General features: G+C 47.2%; 1 protein-coding gene across 2 annotated transcripts in view; it reads right to left on the reverse strand.

Moving 5' to 3' along the window:
• Nucleotides 1-64: 64 nt before the first annotated feature.
• The window catches only part of Hmgxb3 (HMG-box containing 3), a 46097-nt gene continuing 25665 nt past the window's right edge, over nucleotides 65-20496 (reverse strand). For both annotated transcript variants that reach the window (XM_021151164.3, XM_021151163.3), the window contains 10 exons: nucleotides 18633-18782; nucleotides 15469-15770; nucleotides 14626-14753; nucleotides 9909-10040; nucleotides 9083-9267; nucleotides 5816-6035; nucleotides 4621-4754; nucleotides 3855-3971; nucleotides 2460-2669; nucleotides 65-1374 (listed from right to left, as the gene is read on the reverse strand). In XM_021151164.3, the coding sequence (XP_021006823.1) occupies nucleotides 919-1374; nucleotides 2460-2669; nucleotides 3855-3971; nucleotides 4621-4754; nucleotides 5816-6035; nucleotides 9083-9267; nucleotides 9909-10040; nucleotides 14626-14753; nucleotides 15469-15770; nucleotides 18633-18782 (2034 nt within the window). In that variant the 3' untranslated portion in view covers nucleotides 65-918. The remainder of the gene's footprint in view (nucleotides 1375-2459; nucleotides 2670-3854; nucleotides 3972-4620; nucleotides 4755-5815; nucleotides 6036-9082; nucleotides 9268-9908; nucleotides 10041-14625; nucleotides 14754-15468; nucleotides 15771-18632; nucleotides 18783-20496) is intronic.

Consider the following 20496-nt stretch of genomic DNA (forward strand, 5'->3'; position numbering starts at 1 on the left):
TGACAAGTGACCAACAAGCACCCACTTCCAGGGCCAAGGGACACAGCACTGAACAGGCTCTTGCTTCATCAAAACCAGATAATTTAATAAACTTTATTCTTGTTGGGGGAAGAACGAGAGGGAAAGCCACCTATCCCACCCTCTCAATAAATTAAATAGCACTTGGCCAATCCTGGGCCCTAAGCAAACCACGGGCACTTGAGCCCATGCTGCTGTTTGCTTATGGCCCTATCTGCTTCCCCTTCACAGAAGGGAGTTTTCCTACTGCTTGTCAGCTATGTCACAACCACTGGCCACATCCCCTCTGTGGTGAGGGTCTGAGGACCCAGAGGATGTAGGGTACAGTAGCAGTGGCCAGAGAAAGGAGGAAGGATTCTCTTCCCCCAAACCCGGGGCAGAGAGAGTCCTGGAGGGAGCTGTTCCTTCTCCTCAGGTGTGGGAACAGGGAGAGTTGGAGGAAAAGAGAATGCACCCCTCCTTTAGGGAGAATGAAGGGCCCCAAGGGATCCCAAAAGTAAATAAGCCAGCAAGGCAGGCTAGGAAGCCCACAGGACAGGAGCCAGAGCTCCTCCCCGTGGGACAGCTTAGCTCAATGGCTGCTCCACCTGGTGCAGGACCCTGGGTGGTGGTGGTCTGGGCAACCAGGCCCCGGCCTTCCCATCAGCACCCGATCCTTAAGAACACCATGTCCTGCCCCCACGTGCTCTCTCAGGTCAAGGAGAGGCTTCCCAGCGCCTCTCCTGAGCCCCAGAGGTCGAGGCCCCACTGTGCTCATGAAATGGAAGCTCTTTGGTCAGTTCCAGCAGTCAGAGGCCCTCCCTAAAGAGGACTGCAGGTCCCCTCAATAGGACTGCCTTGGGCAAGGGCCAGATTATGGCTTGAGAGAGATGATGCAGGCCCTGTACATAAAAACCTGGCTTATTCTACCACCGAGGCTACTTCCTCTTCCTCTCCATCCTCCTGGGCCTCCGTCTTGATCTGAGCAACCCCAAGGCGATAGAGGGTGTCCCGAATGACCACCTCGCCAGGCTGGCAGCTCTGCACAATGTCATGGATCTGCCTGTTGACAATCTCTCGGCTGGTGAGGAAGTCCATGAGGCGGTTGTAGAGGTAATAGTGGGTGGCATTGTCAAAGGCGATGGGCCGCTGGCGGACACTGCTGAGCTTGCTGTCCGTGGTAGAGGCATAAGGTGCCAGCTCTGGGCACAGTGATAAGCAACGGTGGCCAGCACTGGGGTCACTGGGATCGGGCTTTGTGTTTGCATGGACAATACGACGTGTTGCACTCTTGGTGACTGGATGCTGCACTGAGTTTTCAGCCTCTGTCACATCCACAGAATAATGCTGGTCCAAGAGTTCAGGGCAGGACACACTCTACAAGAGAAGAGAAGCTGCTCTGTAAGAGGGATAACTGAGGGAGAACCTTGCTGGAGAGACCAGAAGCCAGGCAGCCCCGTTTAAATCCTAAAGGCTGTGTACACTGTGTCTCCTGTGCCGCATTTCTTCATATAAGAATGGGCATAAGAAGATGGTCACCCCAGCACAGGTGCTGGACGGTTTCAGAGCTATACCATCACTGTACCTGGACAATGCGGGCACCAGAGGAATAGGAGGATCTGGCTCAGAGGGACACTTCAGACACTTTTGGGTCTCTACCACAATTTCTTGGAGCATGAGAGCCCAAGGGCTAAGGAGAATGAATGTCTAGAGCCAAGCCTTTACCTCCCATAATGCACCTGGGTAGAGGCCCTCATTTCCTCTGACTCTTCTCTCCTGCATCAGTTCTCGTGCCTTGTCTGGTCAAGGCCAAAGGCAGGCCTTGAGCGCACATGCATGTAGCAGGAACTACCTCCTGGTACACTGCACCAACACACAAATTCAAGGACTCCATCACTCAGCAGTCGGGTGACCCTCACCAGCTCTAGTTTCCTCCCTGGGTCTTATTTTCCTTTTCTAATGAAAGGAGAGGGTCAGAGAAGATCAGTGCTGAACCCCAGAACCACCTCCCTTAAAAATCTTAAAAAACAAAAAACAGAGGTTTACTAGCTCATGGTTCTGGATGCAGCGTCCCTTCTTCTAAGACCACTGTACCTGCGGCTAACAGGCATGCACACCCACAGCCAAGTCTAAGACTCAGGAATTAGCAGTGCCCTTCAGGGTGCCAGTGTGTACAATGACTCCCAGAGGTGGCAATTTCCTGGATTCTCTGGAAAGCAGCCTGTTTTCACACATGACACCTGGGTTTGGAAAACCCTGAGCACACTAGATGATACACAATGGCCTCGGACTGTGGTCAGCTAGTGATGTGTCTGCAGTACATACATGCTGGTGCATCAAATGCCGATGGGAAAGAAGGCTGCCAGACACAGTTCCCAGGCAGGCCCTCCTAATAATCGGGGGTGGGTAGACATCTCTTTTATTCCCCATGGATTTATTTCAGATCTTAGGAGGTGACTTACCACAACTGGCTCTGTAGGGTTAGAGAAACAGCCCTGGTTCTTCCCCCACATCTGGTTAGTGAGCTCTGGGTAGCAGAGGTCAGCACATAGGGCCACTGGTGTGGCCATATCTACCACATAGACAGGTGGCCAGTGGCGGGAAGAGGCAAGCAGATCCACATGATCACGGGCACTTTCACCTCGAACAAGATACTTGGAACCACAGACCACCTGCGGGAGATGGAGGCTATCATTTAGAGTTAAGGAAGCAGCATGCAGACAGCTGCAATAGTCCTCATTCACTTCCCTCAAGGAAGATCAGCCTGGTGATGGAAGCCACACACACACACACACACACACACACACTCACACACACACACTCACAAGGCAAGGAATGCCTTTTCAGGAGTCTGTTCTCTCCTTCCAGAGTGGATTCTAAAAGAGTCACCAGCTCATCCTTGTCCTAAGAACAACTAGAACCAGCAGCACCTCAAACATCTCTGAACCCGACCCCATCACCCTACCAACCATCCTGGCAATGTGAACACAAGGCTCAGGGCCTCCGGACTGAACTACCAGTGTGCTGAGCTCACTGGGCTGAAAACCAGCAGCCTCTGCTGGGCCAGGCCAGGCCTGAGTGCACCGGAGAACTGTGCTTTACCGTCCATCTCGTCACCTCCACGGGAAGTGCTCCCTAGTACAGGTCCAGGACAGCACTGAGTCCCTGCACTGTCCACTGCTTCTCAGAAGGTGACACTGGGCACACAGCACCATGCCCTGAGCAGGTGCTGATCTGTCACAGAGTGTCAAAGCTGCCCCTCCCCCCAGCTTTGTTCCAGTGACTGGCTGCCTCAGCCTCTTTCTCCAGCCAGCTCAGCCTGGCTCTCACAGCACTGTGAACTGGGGTTCCATTCTGGCACCTTCCTCGGCCAACTCTGCCATCTGTGCCACAGCTGTGTATCTGCAGTGACTTTACCTCCCCATTTCTCATTCAACTCCATCTTCAGAATGAAGTCTCAGGAGCCACTCCCCTCTGGCTCTCCTCTGGACTATTCCTTTGTCCCCAGGCCTTGGCCTTCTCTGGCTGCCTAAAGCCGGCAGGTCTGCCACCACTCTCTGCCTCAGCTCTTTGTCTGGGTCCTCTGGAGCCAGCATCACAGGCTGTGGTAACCTAACTCCATGACAATAGGAGGACAACTAGACACAAATGGCCTCCCTGCTGTTTACCACTGGACATTTAGGCAGCTCGGGGCCAGCACCATGTAGGATGTTTAATACATCCTACCTCCTCTCCAGCCCCACAAATGGCAATGACTCTCCAGGTTGCACAGTGATACAAGTCCCAGTCCCACAGGGATCACTCAGATTCTCTGTGGGCAATTCAACATCAGCAGACTTGCCCGACGCTCCCCTTACCTGATGGGGGCACACTTTGTAGATTTTACCCCCGGTGAAATGAGCTGGGGGAGGTCTGGCTCTGGCTCCATTCTGTACAGATTCATAGAGAGCCAATAAGGAGAAGCAGAGCTGATCCTGGAGAGAAGGGAAAGATGAATAAAACTCAGGCACAAACGCTAAGGTATCCTGTATCAAACGACCCTCTGAACCCAAAGCAAAGGCTTCAGCTGCTGGGCCTGAGGCCTCAGCGGCCCTTCCTCTAGGTACAGGCTAACATCAGGACACTCCAAAGGGAGGAGGCTGCCTGACCTGAGCTTGTCCTTTTTCTTTTTTTAAGTCAGAGAAACGTTCCAAGTGGAGTTACCATTTGAATCTGAATTTGAAGGAAGCATCTTTTCATTTCAATAGTAGAGAAAGTGAGGTATGGATAGAGTCCATACATGCACACGGCAACAGTCTACATTCACAGCAGCCATTTTTATGAGCGTAAAACCAGTCTTTCAGTCTGTGTGTGAAGTGTCCTTTATAAGAGCTATGTCAGTTTTCAGTCGTTTTGATTTTAGAAATGGGGTTAACAAGCTTAAAATGTGATTTACCACCATACAGAGTAAGAACCAGGATCAAAAACCCGAGCTCAGACACCACAAGGCTGCTGCTTATCTGTTTCCTGAGTTCCAGATCCCCTATCCGATACATGTGCCCAATCATATAGGGTTTACATCCCATACCAAACGGAGATCAGCTGCCTGCTCCCACAGCCCTAGTCTCCACTCCCAACACTCACCCTCGAGTCTTCTGGGCTAAAGGGGATGTCGCACTGCTCCAGAAGGTACTGTAGTTCCTCCCCACTGTAGGAGCCAAGCTCCTCAAGCTTGCAGGTGCCTTCCTGCAGCAGTCTCACCAAGGCACTGCCGTTGCCTGAAACACAGAACAGTGCTGATGGGATGCACTGCTGACTGACAGCAACACCACGGCTAGTTCCTCACGCTTGAGACTGAGAACGGGGAGGTGAGACTCGCAGGGTGGCAGGCAAGGAGCAGCATGTGTGCACGTATGTGTGTGCTTCACTGATATCTGAAGCATTTACTGAAATGTAGATGCTAGTGAAGGCTCTCACTAGACCATGGCCCTGAAGCACCTATATTTGATAACAGAGACAGACATTGCTAAGACCCCACAACAGCTCGCCTTTTAACCAACAGTCTGTTTTCAGAAGCAAGAGCTCAGATGTTTCAGATGTTGTAGCAACAAAAAGAAGAGGAGCTATTATGTTAGATTATCTCTATCTGTGAGTGCATGCACACACATATATGCACCATGTACGTGCCCGGTGCCTACGGAGGTCAGAAAAGGGTACCAGATCCTTTAGAACTGGAGTCACAGTGATTATGAGCCACCATGTGGGTGCTGGGCACTGAACTTGGTTCCTCTGCAAGAGCAGTAAATGTTCTTGATCACAAGGCCCAATGATGTCATTTAAAAACTGTTCTCCACATACTATGCCCCTGACCTAGCTCACAGGGGGCAGAGCTCAGGAGTGAAGTAGCTGAAGTAAGGGAGAGAAGCCTCATTAGCTAACACTAAGAAACAATGTTTACAACCAGCCTGTCACATAGAGCACTGACAAAATTAATAAAATAATTTGTGTTTCTAGACTTTTAAAAATTAAAACAGAACAGATGTATTATATTTGTACAGGAAAACCACCGATTGTGTAAGCTTCTACCTATAGATGGGACACACGCTGGAGTGTAGGTGTCATTCTGCGTCATAGTGCCAAAACTATTTCTTTCCATCAGTTTTGGAGACAGGGTTTATCACGTAGTCCTGGCTGGCTGGCCTTGAACTCACTGAGATCTACCTGCCTCTGTCTCCTGAGGGCCAGGATTAAAGGTGTATACTACCGTGCCTTGCCACAGCTAGGCACAGTCCTTGACTGACCCACCCTCTTAATTCAAACAGCCACCAGATGGTCTTACCAGGTACTGGCTGCATGTCCTGGGTTTTGTCTTTCTCAGTGTTGACAACCACAGCTCCTCGCATGAGTGGTGGGAAGAAGGGAGCAATAACAGAGGCATCGAACTTGGTGATGGGGATGCTCGCGGGGAATGCAACCTGCTCAATCACTTCCGTCTCCATTGTGGTCCAAAAGTCCTCTACGTTCACCTCACTGGAGCCCAAGAATTCAGGCCAGGTAAACTACAATGTGGTCAAGATTTTAAAAAAGGAAAAGAAAAAAGCAAAACAAAGATAAACAGGCAAAGTGTATGATCCACAGATTAGTAACAACACAGTATGATCTTTATAACTCACCAGGAAATCAAGACTCTGGGAGACCAAAACCTGACAGCTATGCACTACCAAGATACCCCTGAATTTGTCAATTCAATACCAAGCCACTGTTTCTTCCTCTCGCACTATCGTACCTCCCAGACCAAATAATAATAAGTCCCTTGCTTCTACAGCTCTGTTCACGGCATGTCCTGTGGTTAAAAGCACTTACTGCTCTTACTGTGGACCTGAGTTTGGTTCCCAGACCAACATCAGGAAGCTCACAAGCACCTGTAAGTCCAGCTCCAGAGACTCCAAAGCCTCAGCCCTCCAAAGGCACCTGCACACACCTACACACACCTACACGAGATGCAGCTCCACATAATTAAAAAAAAGAAGAAAAGGAAAAAGAAAAAGAAAGGAATGTTGACTTAGGTTTAATTTTCAAACCACAGTCTCAGTTCCTAGCCACCAAGAATAACAGAAGTCAGCTTAGGAGAACTCTATGGTCTGAAGTTGGCTTAGGAGAACTCTATGGTCGGCCAGGGCCTCGTGAGGCCTTTCTTCAGGCTCTCCAGGACATGGACAACACTCAGCTTTTACCTCCCCTCCCGGAGCAAAGCCGTAACTACTACAGGCACCCAGCATTTATGTTAAGCGGCCTCCTTGTGTCTGCAGTCACGGACACCATCTACCTGGCCTCACACAGAGCACAGACAAGCATCCTACCACCGAGTCTTAGTGCTGTGCAACTTTTCTTACAAGCAGTTTAGTTTTTGCTTCAATTAACATATCATCCTTGTGCAAGGGCTACACTAATCTCTGGGTCATTATATGTGCTGTGCTGTGCTGTGCTGTTGGAGGACACGGCACCTTACACGGTCCTCCAAGTGTGGCTCTAGCTGTACTGCTCTGATCAGAGCCAGTGGCTGACGCACTAGCTGCAGGGCAGGTGCTGCTTGGCAGTGAAGAACTGGCTCAGCATATACACAGCCCTGGATCAAGCTCGAGCACGGAATGTAAATGCTAGACCACTTTTCAACCTGTACGAGGCATACTCTCAAACTGTGAGGCAAAGGCAACCCTTCCTTCCTTAGGCTGCTGGTGGCATGTTTCTGTTGAAGCAATGAAGCAAGTCCTAGCCATTCCATCCTTTGAACAGAAATCAGCATACAATAAGAATATGTGCAAGTATAAGCTATGCCCACTCCAAGAAGGCTAAGATAGGAATATGAACAAACAAAACCAACCAAGACAAAACATCATGCCGAGCACACTGGGGCTATTCACCCCACTGCACCTGCCACTTCATGAGCCACCCCTCTAGTCACCACGGTGGAATGAGAGACAGAAACCTCACGCCAAGGTAATACCAGTGCATTAGTCCCGCTCTTGTGGCTGTGGCAGAATCCTAAGACAGAAGCCGATGGAGCCGCACCAGCAGTGAGGAAGCAGGTGACCGCTGGTGCTCAGCTTCCCTCTCCCACGTGCACAGCCCGGCTAGGGGGTGTTTCTACTACAGATCTGCCTAGGAAACCCCTTCCAGAAATGCCGAGGTTTGTGTTCATGGTGATTCTTAATCCAATTAGTGACCAGCACAAGTAGCGTATACCCTTGCTGTAATCAAAGGAAAGTCACCACACACACACGCACGCACGCACGCACGCACGCACGCACACACGCACGCACGCACACACGCACGCACGCACGCACATGGGCAAAATGTGGAGATCAGAGGACTTGTTGTGGTAGTTGGTTTCCACCATGTTAGTACCATCCAAGGGATGTAACTCAGATCACCAAGCACTTACTAGTGCTTTTAACTACTGAGCCATCTAACCTGCAAACACAGAGATTATAGCTCTGCTCCCTGATAGTAAGTTTGGCCAGGGTATATTACTACTCCATTTGTTGTTGGACCGGATGCACTATTACTTTATTCATGACTTAGGCATCTATATTTTTCATGTATAACCAGCTCTAGTTTCTTCTACTAAAACGTCTGATTTTAAAGGAAGATGTATTTATTTTTGTGTGTGCACTTATGTGAGGTGCTTCAGACGCCAGATCAGGCACTAGAGCCCTTAGCACTGGAGTTATAGTGATGGTGAGCTGCCTAGTGTGGGTACTGGGAAATGAACACAGGTTCTCTACAAGAGCAGCAAGTCCTCTTAACTGTGACAGGGATCATTTGTACCTTGGACTTTTATCACAACCTACAAAACCATCCCGTGTAGACTGTAGTTCAGAACCAATACCGGCTCACACTACCTGCCTAGCACCTCCGGTGGCTCTTCATTTCACTCTTTACCCGTCCTTAAAGAGCTATGTTGCCTATATAGGTAGGGTCCACTCCCACACCCCCAAACCTCACATACTTCAATACTCCCTACATCATCATGACCTGCTATACTGTTCCTATACTGTTTCAGTTCAAGTCTTAGTGAAGGAAACAAACAAGGTCTAGGAGTGTAACTCTTTAGGTAGTGTGTCTGCCTAGCATGCTTACGGCTCTGGGGTCAATCTCCAGCATCACAAAAAGTAAGTCTGCGTGTGGAATGGAGAGACAGGGAGAGCAGAGCCTGGTGTGGCAGCTCACACCTTCAGTCTCAGCGCGAGGGATGCAGAAGCAGGTGGACCTCTGTGAGTTTGGGGGCAGCCTGGTCTGCAAAGTGAGTTTCAGGACAGCCAGGGCTGCTACACTGAGAAACCATGTCTCCAAAGCCAAAAACCAAAAACGAAAAACCAAAACCAACCAACAAAAACCCCAAATGAAACAAAACAAAGAAACCACCAAACTATGCTGCTCTCTGATGTTTCTCAAATCAAACACTGGGCTGTAGGAGGAAAAAGTCACTGGCTTCACATAGACAGAACTGAAGCCATCTATCCTTGAGATAGCATGAAGCCTGAGGGAAGCTGTCCAAGTGACAGGACAGTTTTAAAAGTGGCTATAGTGGCTGAGAGGGACTTACCTCCACACTCTTCAGTGCCAGCACATTCTCTTCATTCCTCTGAGCCGTTTCCACTGTGGGGGCCACACCACAGATCCCACAGATCATGTCATTGTAGTCGCGAACAGTGAGACACTCGAAAGCCCAATAGCCATTGCACAACAGCTCCTGCAGCTGGCTCAGCTCCTCTGAGGTCAGGGTCTTCTCTGGAAGGACAGCAACCAGTCACAGAAGAAGACCCTAAAAGCACTAGGGCCAGCCAGGAGCCAGCAAGAACAGTAATACTGTCTAGGTACTAGATGTCGGTATTGAGGGCTTTGAACATACTACCTAGCTATTTCTTATGTGATTTTAATTCTTTATGAACCAGGAGTTAGTACTGCCGTCTTTTATGACTAGATAGATACACAGAACCAACTGCTCAAAACAACACTGCCACCAGGTGGCATAGCCAAGCCTTAAACTGTCTCATCTGTCCCACCTGAGACAAAGCACAGGACTAGAGATTGTAGACATGGGACAGGTGAGGAGCAAACAGGAGGACTGCAGATAGAAGACTGACTTCCTAGGTAGGAAAGGATGTGGTCCCTACACCTGGGTCTCCACAGGAGCCTTAAAACTGGGAGACAGACTGAGTCTGACTAACAGGCTACAAAGCCAAGTTTAGGACTGAAGGACATGATCCTAAGTCAGTTGTGATTTCTAGCTAAAGGCCCCTGGATGCATGAAAACATTTTCCAAAGTCAATTTGGCATTTATAAAACTCTGAATGAAGACTGTACTACTCGGAACTCCAGGCTCGTCAGCGTACTCAGGACTGAACTGGAAAAGAGGGCAAGACCTTTACCTGTTTGCTCCTGCACAGACTTCAGCACAACACCGACAGACACTCTGGGGTCCTCTCCCAGCTTAATCTGGTTCCGGATTGCGAAAAGTAAGTCCAGGCTGACTAGCAACTTATTCCCCACATTAAAGAGACCTGCAGGTTAACATAAGCAAAAGGATCACTGTAGCACCAACAGTGCAAGCAAAGGAACGTCTACTACAGAGGAGTAAGTCACAGCACAGTCGAAACAGAACAATGCATTTAGAAGAGGGCAGTGCACCTAAGTGCTCTCATATGAAGTGGTGCATAAGCCACTACTGAATGAAACACTGTGTGTAACATGTTTTGTTTTATCCCAATTTCAAAAAAGAAAGGGTTCTCTATCTCCAGCTTATTCTCCCCAGCTCTTACATAATTACAGCATGGACGTCAGGGTGGCCCTCAGCAGGGGAAGGTGGGGACCCTAACACAGGCCGTAAGATCACCCTGGTGATAAAAACTCAGGTGAATTTAAATGTGATCAACTCAGGGTCACTTATACACAACAAAATGCACAAATGTGACAAACCAATGGAGCACATGCTCCAGTCACGGAGGTCACAGGGTGGGGAGGGCCTTCCTAGGCACAGTGGTGAAAGCTGAAATCACAGCATCAAAGCTCTGGCCATCCAAAAACAAAACACACAAACAAACAAAAAACCCAACCAAACAAATGAAACCCTTGGTGTTCTCCAAATCACCACACACGAAAAGACAATAAACTGGGAGAAATCTTACAAAAAGCCAAGGGAAATGAAAAAGTTCACAAATATAATTCACAATAGAGTAATGTCATCCTAGGGTTATGTAAAAGATCTCTGCCCTATTGATTAATCAAAGAAATAAAACAAAGCAATAAACAACATACCAGTTTTTAATCTGTAATTGGCAAACTTTAGAAAAGCATTCCCCAACACTCTCAGAGCTGATAAAACTGGGTTTGGTGACACCGTATACAAAGTCAACATACAAGCATCTCTACCAACAACAAACAGCTGGATCCAACTGTTTGCTTAACACTTAAAACAAAACAAATGTAGATATAAGTCTAACAAAATATAAAATTCTTAATGAGAAGGTATTTAATAGAAAAATAGTCTCCAAGGCAAATTAAAACAAAAATATAATACAAGAAAATGTAAAAAGGAAAGACCATATTTGGATTGGAAGACTCAATACTTTTAAACAACATTCCTCAAACTGGTTTATAAATTCATCAAAGCTTCCATGAAGTTTCTAGTGGGACTATACACACTGATAAACAGACTAGCCAAAATGACTCCTGAAGAACAAAGTTGGAGGACTCAAGCTATCTGACAGGACTTGTTCTGTGGCTGCAGGGCAGAGGCAGTGTGTACTGGGGCCCACTATGGAAGTATGTGCCCTTAATCCAAGCAGAGGCAGATAGATCTCAGCAACTTCAGGGCCAACCTGGTCTACATAGCAAACTTCATGAGAGTTAAGGCTACATTGAGACCCTGTGGTGGTTTGATTACGCTTGGCCCAGGGAATGGCACTATTAGGAGGTGTGGCTTTGTTGGAAGAAGTGTGTCACTGTGGGCATGGGCTTTAAGACCCTTGTCTGAGCCGCCTGGAAGCCATTCTTCTCCTAGTGAACTTCAGATGAAGATGTAAAACACTCAGCTTCTCTTGCACCATGCCTGCCTGGATGCTGCCATGCTCAACCTTGATGATAATGAACTCAACCTCTGAACCTGTAAGCCAGCTCCAATTAAATGTTGTCCTTTTAAGAGTTACCTTGGTCATGGTCCCTGTTCACAACAGTAAAACCCTAAGGCACTGTCTCAAAAAACCAAAAAGACGGAACAAGTAGACAGTGTACACTGGCAAAGATAAACAATGGGACATTCTGGAGCCTTGAAGCAGTCTCGTAGACATAGGGCAAGTGAGGTTCAGGAAGGAAACAGTGGCAAATCAACAGAGAATGGATTGTCCCTCTTACAAAGTCTAGTGCAAACACTGACCACTCATATGCAACAAATGCGCATGTCCGGACCTTACACTTTACCTAAATGAAGTTAGGTATAGAGGCTGGGGAGAGAGATGGCTCATCACATCAGTTAAGAGCACTCACTGCCCTTGCGGAAGACCCGGGTTTAGTTCCCAGCACCCATGTTGTAACTCACAACCACCTACACCATCAGTTTCAGGGAATCCAACGTTCTCTTCTGGTCTCCGTTGGTACCAATGCCATTCATGCAGGCACTCATATATACACACAAGACATAAACATAAATACATCGTTTTATACAATTAAACAGATGAGTCACAGGGGCCGGGAGGGCAGCTCCATCAGTACAGTAATGCCCTGATCTAGGCTCAACCCTTGAAGCCATGTGAAAACAAACCAACAAGACACTGGGCATGGAGTAGCACACCTTTTATCCCGGAGATTTTTCGGCCTTCCTGGGCACAGAACAAACCCCAGGCTAAAAACACATTAAAGACTGGGAAGATCTCTGTGGGTAAAGTAAATGCCATGTCTGAGGGCCTGAGTCTGCATCCCCAGAACCCAGGTAAAGGGGGCATGGCCATCTATCAGCTCTGCCTCAGCTCTCCCACAGGAACATGGGAGGCAGAGTCAACAGAATTCTGGGTGACCCACCCTGTCCTAGGCAGCAGCCAAAAAGAAACTGCCTCTAACAAGGTAGAAAGAAAACCAACACCAAGGTTGTCTCCTCTGATCTCCACATTCGCACCATGGCACAAATACACAGAGAAAGAGTAAAATCAAAACAAAACTTCAAAAACTACACATCCACCACTAGTCACTGTGGTAGTATAATGTAATACCGCTGCACACATAATTGGGAGGGCTAAAAACACCACTGTGTGCTGTCATACAGCTCAAACCAAAACGATCACACAGTGATGGAAGGGAAAGTCACTCTGGAAAATGGTTTGGCAGTCACCTATAATACTAAACCTATACCTACCATTTGGACCATCATGTACTTCCTTAGAAGAAATGAAAATACATGCTCACACACAATCTGTAAACAAGTGCTTATAGCAAATTTGTAGTTGCCAAAACGTGGTAGCAATCAAACATCGTCAGCAGGTAGGACAGACTAGCAGGCACATCCACAGGGAGGGGAATTCATTACTCACTGATAAAGAGGCTCTTGCACACTAAAACACAGGAACCAGGGTCAGGGGACACAAGCTGCTGCTATATTTACATGATATAGTAGATTTGCTCTCGAGTGAAGGGCACCACAAGAATGAGTTAACAGCTCCCAAACAAGGTGAGTTCAATGTAACAAGAGGCTCGACTGCCTCGGGATTCAGTACATCTGCCAGGACTCACGGAAAATACGACAAAGGAATTCTTTTATTTGTTTTGGTTTTATTTTTTGATTTCTTGAGACAGGGTTAATGTGGTTATAGCTGTCCTGGAACTCACTATGTAGACCAGGCTGGCCCAGAACTCACAGTGATCTACCTGTTTTTGCCTCCCAAGTGCTGGGTACTCTATGTAAATTTAAACAGAACTTTAATTAAAAACAATTTTATTTGTGCATTTAAAGAAAAACCCCAGGGCAGGAAGTTGTAAATCTCGGCAGCTGCCTATAGGAGAACGCAGGAGGAGAAAGAAGCCAAGCCTGGAGTTGAGCTGACATGGAGGTCAGCCAGCCACAAAGTAGGAAAGCAACCATGTGTTTGGAGGGAGCTGCAGGGAAAGAGACCAGAGAACCAGAGAAAGGCAGCCTGGGAAAGAGGAAAGAAAAAGCTGTCTACAGTTTAGCACAGTGAATAAAGGGTAGCAGAAATACAGCAACGCCACTTTTGAGAATGAGTCCACAAGAAACAGACACGCATTAATTCTTCAACAGTAAAGACTGTAGAGCAGAGTCCCCGTTATCCTTTTTAAAGAGGTTGTTTCTCTATCCGCTGGCAGAGGAAGAAGTTGATGCTTAACCATTAAATTAAGATAGCATGCTCTACATACCCCGTGTGCTCTCTTCAGAGAAACTAGAGTGCTACACACTTCTCTAGCTCTGACTCTGTAGACACTGAACATGCCTGAAGAACAGAGTTGTGGCAAGAGCTTTTCCTTAGGTAGGATCACTCTGGTTTCTCTAACTTGTGGATTTACCAGCTTTTTTCCTAAAATGAAGATCTGCTTTGAGACAGGGTCTCATTAAGTAGATGGCCTAGAACTCACTAAGCACACCAGGCTGGTCTCAAACTTACAGAACTCCACTTGTGCTTCCTGAAGGCTGGAGTTAAAAGTGAGCTGAGAGCTGTTGTTTTATTTTATTTTATTTTATTTTATTTTATTCTATTTTATTTTATTTTATTTTATTTTATTTTATTGGTTTCTCAAGACAGGGTTTCACCGTGTAGCCCTGGCTGTCCTACAATTCAACTTATAAACCGGGCTGGCCCCAAACTCAGAGATCTGCCTGCCCCTGTCTCCCCAGTGCTGGATTAAAGGTTATGTCAGTACTGATTGGCGACTGGTGTTATTTTTAAACTAACTTGGTTGTGAAGGGTTATTACTGCTCCACTTCCCAACCCCTGACTGTTGCTGGAGCAGAGGCAGTCAGGGCAAAACCGATTCTTCAGAAGCTGCTAAGATGGGTGCAGTGGATGGAGGAACCAAACACAGACCAGTAAGGTGGTTCCCAAACCTGATCTGGGGTGCTTGAGGACATAGAAGGTTGGCACCTACCTGTGTAGATGTCCGTGAAGCTGTGCAAGGCCAAACAATGAGGGTTCAGACACATCTTCACCTGGGCAGTCACCACCTGTAGCCGGTTAGCTGTCAGGAGCCAGCATTCTTGGGGCCCGGCCAGAGAGCTAGTACCCAGAAGAAAACCAGAAGGAAAAATCAGCCTCTTTATGCAGGTCACGGGCTATGGTCAGAAGCAAAACTCTGCAACCAGCAAAAGAATGTGCTGACCTTTGTTTCCAAGATATTCTAGGTGAATGTCTCCATTTCATTGAGATCTAAGCTCTGAAACTGTACTTACAAGGAATTCTAACTCTCACGTTATTATATGATTCAAGTGATTTCCACGTCAAACTCAAACAAATTCTATGCTAAGCAGGCCAGATATAATCTAAACCCTAGGCAGGCTGGTGATAACAAGCTTTAGGCATGTCTAAATTGACTGCTAATTCAAGAGAAGAAAAATGTAAAAAATATTTATCATATTGGTATGTTTTGCCTGCATGTATGTATGCACACCATGTGCATGTATGTATGTATACCATGTGCATGCTGTCTGGTGCCCATGGAGGTCAGAAAAGGGCATCAGATTCCTTGGAACTGGAATTACAGATAGTTATGAGCTGCCATGGGAGTGCTGGGAATTGAACTGCGGTCCCTTATAAGAGCAAAAATTGCTCTTAACCTCAGAGCAAACTCCAGTCCCTACTTGCTAATTATTTTCCCATCAGCCATTGAGCAGGTGATGGAAATCTATGGGAGCACAAGGTAACGTCTCCTCAGGTTCTAACTGTAACGCTGTCTGAGAGAGAGGCAGCACGGGCAGAGTGGGGTGATGCTTACTTGTGTCCCCCTTTGAACAATGGGCTGCTACAGAGAAGGCACTGCGTGGATGGAGACTCATAATAATTCGACCAAGAGGTCTGCTCGATGGTGACTGTCTCCTCACTCACGTTGGACAGGATAAGTCGAGAGCTATTTAGTTCATGAATCAAGGCGAAGACCTCAGCCAGCTCTGACTCGTTCTCAGGAATCTGCAGGACTTTCCGCAGCAGCTGCAGCGTGGACTGACGCTGGACCTCCCTCTGGGTTGGGTTCAGGGCTTCTGTGGTACTTGGCACATCGGGGTGTGGTGAGCTCGCCTCCTGAGGAAGAGCAGGTCAAGTCACCAAGCAGAGGTTAGAGATGGCCTCAGGAGAGTCATCAGTGAACAAAGAGCAGAGGGGTGGCCATGACTCAGGGTGGGAAATAACGTTTCTTAGTTCTGCTAATAACTCCTCATACTGCTAAAAGCTCTCTGGGACTCAGGTTTTCTACCAATAAAGCATATCTCCTGGCAACAGACTTAACTGTTAGCTCCCACTCACTGGGAGGACACTGTGGTTATACGTGTGGGACCCTGAGGCAGTCTGATTTTTCAGAAACTTAGTATCTTCATCTGTGAAACAGAGGACAAAAATACAAGCAATCGCAGGAGGCGTGCAAAGAGATGGCAGAGATGAGGGCAATTCTCTAGAAGCTCCTACCCACATCCAAGGGTCTGAATCCCCTCCCTCTGCTCACTGCTCCTGCCAGGCATGGAAAACAGTGTTCTGGTGCTGGCACTGCAACATGCAGGCAGACTTACCTAAGGGCTACCACGACTGCACTGTTAGAGATGGACAGCAACCCCAAACCCACCTTCCAGAGAGGCAGGCAAGCCCAGGGGGAGTGAGTGAATTGAATGGGGGAAGTTCTGTTCACTCATCGCTATCTTGAGGTACTGAGGCCACTGTCCCTGCTCCAGTGAAAAGGTCTGCACACCTCCTACAAAGGATGCTCAAAGTCGGCTTTTTTACCATGCACTTTTCCGGAATGGGTCTTTTGTGCTATAATCTTGGTGGTTTATATCCTTCCAGAATTCATGTCAAAATCATACCACTTGGTAGAGGTGGGACCTCAGGAGGTGATGAGTCACGGCCAAGCCTCATGAGGACAAGACAGGAAGACCACAGATTTAAGGCCAATGCTGTTCAACCAATCGAATGTATCAGGGAAGCTCTCTGTACCTTTTATTGTGTGATGACAAAGCAAGAGGGTGCCACACAGAAGCTAGAAGGTGAGCCCTAGTCAGACACTGAGTTCTGCTAGCATCTTGGATATTTCAGCTTCCGCAACTCTAAAATACAAATTTCTTCTATTTAAAGAAACATTTTCTACTGCTCTTTCAGCACCACTGTACAAATTCATTTAGATATGGCAAGTCATCCAAGCAGCAAAGTGCCTGTGACTCAGCGAGGACTAGGAGTGGAAGTATCAACACTTATCGATCTGGACCTCAGAAAGTCTTTGTCTTCAATGCTGGGTGGCTCCAGGGTAAGAAGAGCTTTGGACACTTCCGGGACAGGGTTCTGAATGGACCTCCTGCCTTCCCCATGCTCCCTGATGCAGCCCTTCACTGTCATCTTCAGTCAACACAACTCATCTGAACCCACCTAGGAGATGCCCCTCTGGATGTAAGGGTGTTTCCATAGAAGTTAACTGAGGAGGGAAGATCAACCTGAAAATGTACAGACCCCCTTCTTCCAACCCACAAGCTGAGTGCCCTACTCAATAAGAGGGAAAGGAGACCAGAGAGATGGCTCATCAGGTTAAGACACTGGACACCAACTGTGACAGCCCGAGTTTGGTCCCAGTAGCTCTCACATGGTGGAAGGAGAGAATACACCCCATAAGCTGTAAGGTCCCAGTCAGGGGAACACTAGCATTCCTCTTGAATCCTGATCATCGCAGTCGCAGTGGCACAGCCTCAGGCTATTCTGCCACCCCACCTTCCTGGTCACAACAAACTGTAGCCCTTAAACCAAACCTTGAGCAAAACAAAGTCTCCTCTATTTTTTCTTTCTTTTTTTCTTTTTTCTTTTCTTTTTGAGGCAGGGTCTCACTATGTAGCCCTGGCTGTCCTGGAATTCACTACGTAGATCAAGCTAGCCTCACACTCCAGAGATCCACCAAGTGCTGGATTAAAGACATGCCCTACCATGCTAGGCCTTTCCTCCTTTAAGGTGCTTCTTGCCAGGCATTTGGTCAGAGCAGTGAGGAGAGGTAACTAATACAGTCAGTGACCCCGACTGACGAGCACAGGGATCTGCTTGCCTATTGATTCTCCAAACCAGCAAGAGACCTAGGTTATAGACCTCTGTAGAAGCTAACTGCCAAATAACAAGAGGATGTTTTCTTTGCTAAGAACAACTTCTGTCTCCCTCCCTGCCTGTAATTGTATGGTTCCTTATTTTTCTCCTGCACTAGACTGAAAGTGCCTCAGGGAAGGGGCAGTTGGCAGTCATCTCTGAACACCTGGCTCATATGGCATAGAACATATGCTTGATGGATGAATGAATGGCCGTGAAAGAGTACATATCATCAGAATGGGCTAGAAGGCCACGGATTCCCTGACTCCCTGCTGCAATGAGACCGAGTCACACTATTCCTTAGGAACCAGAGATGAGAGCAGAAGGACGGAAGGCCACTCTGGCCAAGAGATGGTAATTTTAATTACAAGAGTTGCAAGTACAGGTCATATATGGAACTTGAAAGGTACAAAGATTCTATCTTTACAAATGGGTTAATCCATGATAAATTAACGGACCCAAGTTACTTTAGGATACCTTTGTTATGAAGTGAGCTCTTCTCTCTACCATGCTACAATACAGAGAAAACCCCCATCAGACACTAAGCAGATCTCAACCAACACCTTCTTCTTGAATTCTCAGCCTCCAAAACTGTAAGTACATAACCCACCTCTGTATTAAATTATCCAATTCAGGATACTTTGTTATAGAAGCATAAAGCGGACTAGGTCATCAACCAAGTCCCATTTTGGCATTGAGGACAAGGCCCAGAGAGAAGGTATTTTGTCAAGTTCAGAACCTACAACCTGGTTCTGATCCTGACAGTAACCACCAACAATGTATTAAAGTCCAAAGCACAACTCAAGTCCAAGGTAAGTGTTTAGGGAAGGAACTCACAATGGCCTTTGGAGTTTTCTCAGTCCTGTCTTTGGCAAGGTTGAAACCACAGCTGGGACAAATCCGAGGTTTGTGTCGGTTGGTGTAGACATAGCTACAGGAGGGATTTTTGCACTTTCCCCGTCCTCTTGATGTAGCCAGGCCCAAATCCTAAAAAAAAAAAAAAAAAAAAAAAAGCCAAGACCTATGTTTAAACTACAAAAATTAGACTGAAAGCCGGGCGGTGGTGGCTAATGCCTTTAATCCCAGCACTCGAGAGGCAGAGGCAGGAGGATTTCTGAGTTCGAGGCCAGCCTGGTCTACAAAGTGAGTTCCAGGACAGCCAGGGCTATACAGAGAAACCCTGTCTCGAAAAAAAACCAATAAATAAATAAATAAATAAATAAATAAATAAATAAATAAATAAAAATTAGACTGAACTTGAACAGAACCAAAACCCAGGATGGCCAGGTATTATGTAAAAGAAATGACAAATCAAATCAGATTTAGCCTAATTTCTAAAGATTCTTCCTCTTTCTATTTCAGTAAAAGATGCAAGTCTAGTCCTTCTCTATCTGTGAAACAAGGGAGTTGACTCCAACATTCAGAAACTCAAGCCCCTGGGTGTGTAGTGCACAGCTGTACTCAGCATTTGGGAAGGGAGAGAAGATCAGGAATCCAAGGCTGGCCCCAATGACTCCACAGCAAGCTCAGGGCCAGCCTGAGCTCCATAGGACCCTGCCTCAAAAAAAAAAAAAAGGAAGAGACAGATGGCTCAGCAGTGATGTAAAATGCCCAGAGGTCAGAACTCTAGAATCCAAATAAATACCAAGTGGTGTACTTGTAACCCCAGCAATGGAAGGCAGAAATGGGGTTTCCCAGAGCAAATTAGCTAGCAGGATGAACTGTATCAGGGACCTCTAAAAGGTCTTGGCATCAACCTTGGGCTGGCTCTGGCCCTGTGTCTGTCTGTCTGTCAATCTGTCTCTTGTCTCTTACACACCAACCACACTTTCAAGGCTGGCTAGGCTAGTGCTACAGAGTGAGTTCAAAGCCAGCCTAAAAAACATAGTCTTGTCTCAAAATCATTTAGAAAGCACTGAGAATAGGTGGTGGCGCACGCCTTTAATCCCAGCACTTAGGAGGCAGAGGCAGGCAGATCTGTATATGAGTTTGAGGTTAGCCTGGTCTACAGAGTGAGTCCCAGGATAGCCAAGGCTACAAAGAGAAACCCTGTCTTCAAAAACACCAAACAAAACAAAAGGTGTTAAGGGTGTATGTAGTGCAGTTTGGTCATGGCGCAAGGTTATGGGTTCAACCCCAGCTCTGGAAACAGTACGACATCGAGGCAGGGAGACTCTTGTGCGGTGAGCCAGACAGGCTGCTTCAAAAGCTCTCAGACCCACTAAGGTGATTAGTTTTATCTTTGTGCTTTAGAGAAGAAACGCGTATTACTGCCTAAGCTTGTTTGGGAACATCGCCGCTCCCTGGCTCTAATTTAACTTTAGTTTATGGGTGGGGGTGTTTTGCCTGAATGTCTGTCTGTCTGTGCACCACCACATGTGTGACTGGTGCCTGCGGAGGCCAAAAGTAGGTGTCAGATTCTCCAGTACTGGAGTTACTAACAGCTCTGAGCTGTCATGTGGGTGCTGGGAATCAAACCTGGATCCTTTGGAAGAGCAGGCAGTGCTCTTAATCAGTGAACTATCTCTCTAGTCCCAAAACCCACTTTCTAGGTTAACATATTAGCTCTAGACTGGATTCTGATCTCTGACTACTCTTTAAAAATGTCCTGGCCCATACTTTATATCTACCTGAAAACACACACACACACACACACTCACAGCACATCTCCCCAGCAACTACCATTGTGTCACTGATGGGC

This window comes from Mus caroli, unplaced genomic scaffold (genome assembly GCF_978045245.1).
Source record: "Mus caroli unplaced genomic scaffold, Mus_caroli_1 scaffold_19, whole genome shotgun sequence".
NCBI classification, from domain to species: domain Eukaryota; kingdom Metazoa; phylum Chordata; class Mammalia; order Rodentia; family Muridae; genus Mus; species Mus caroli.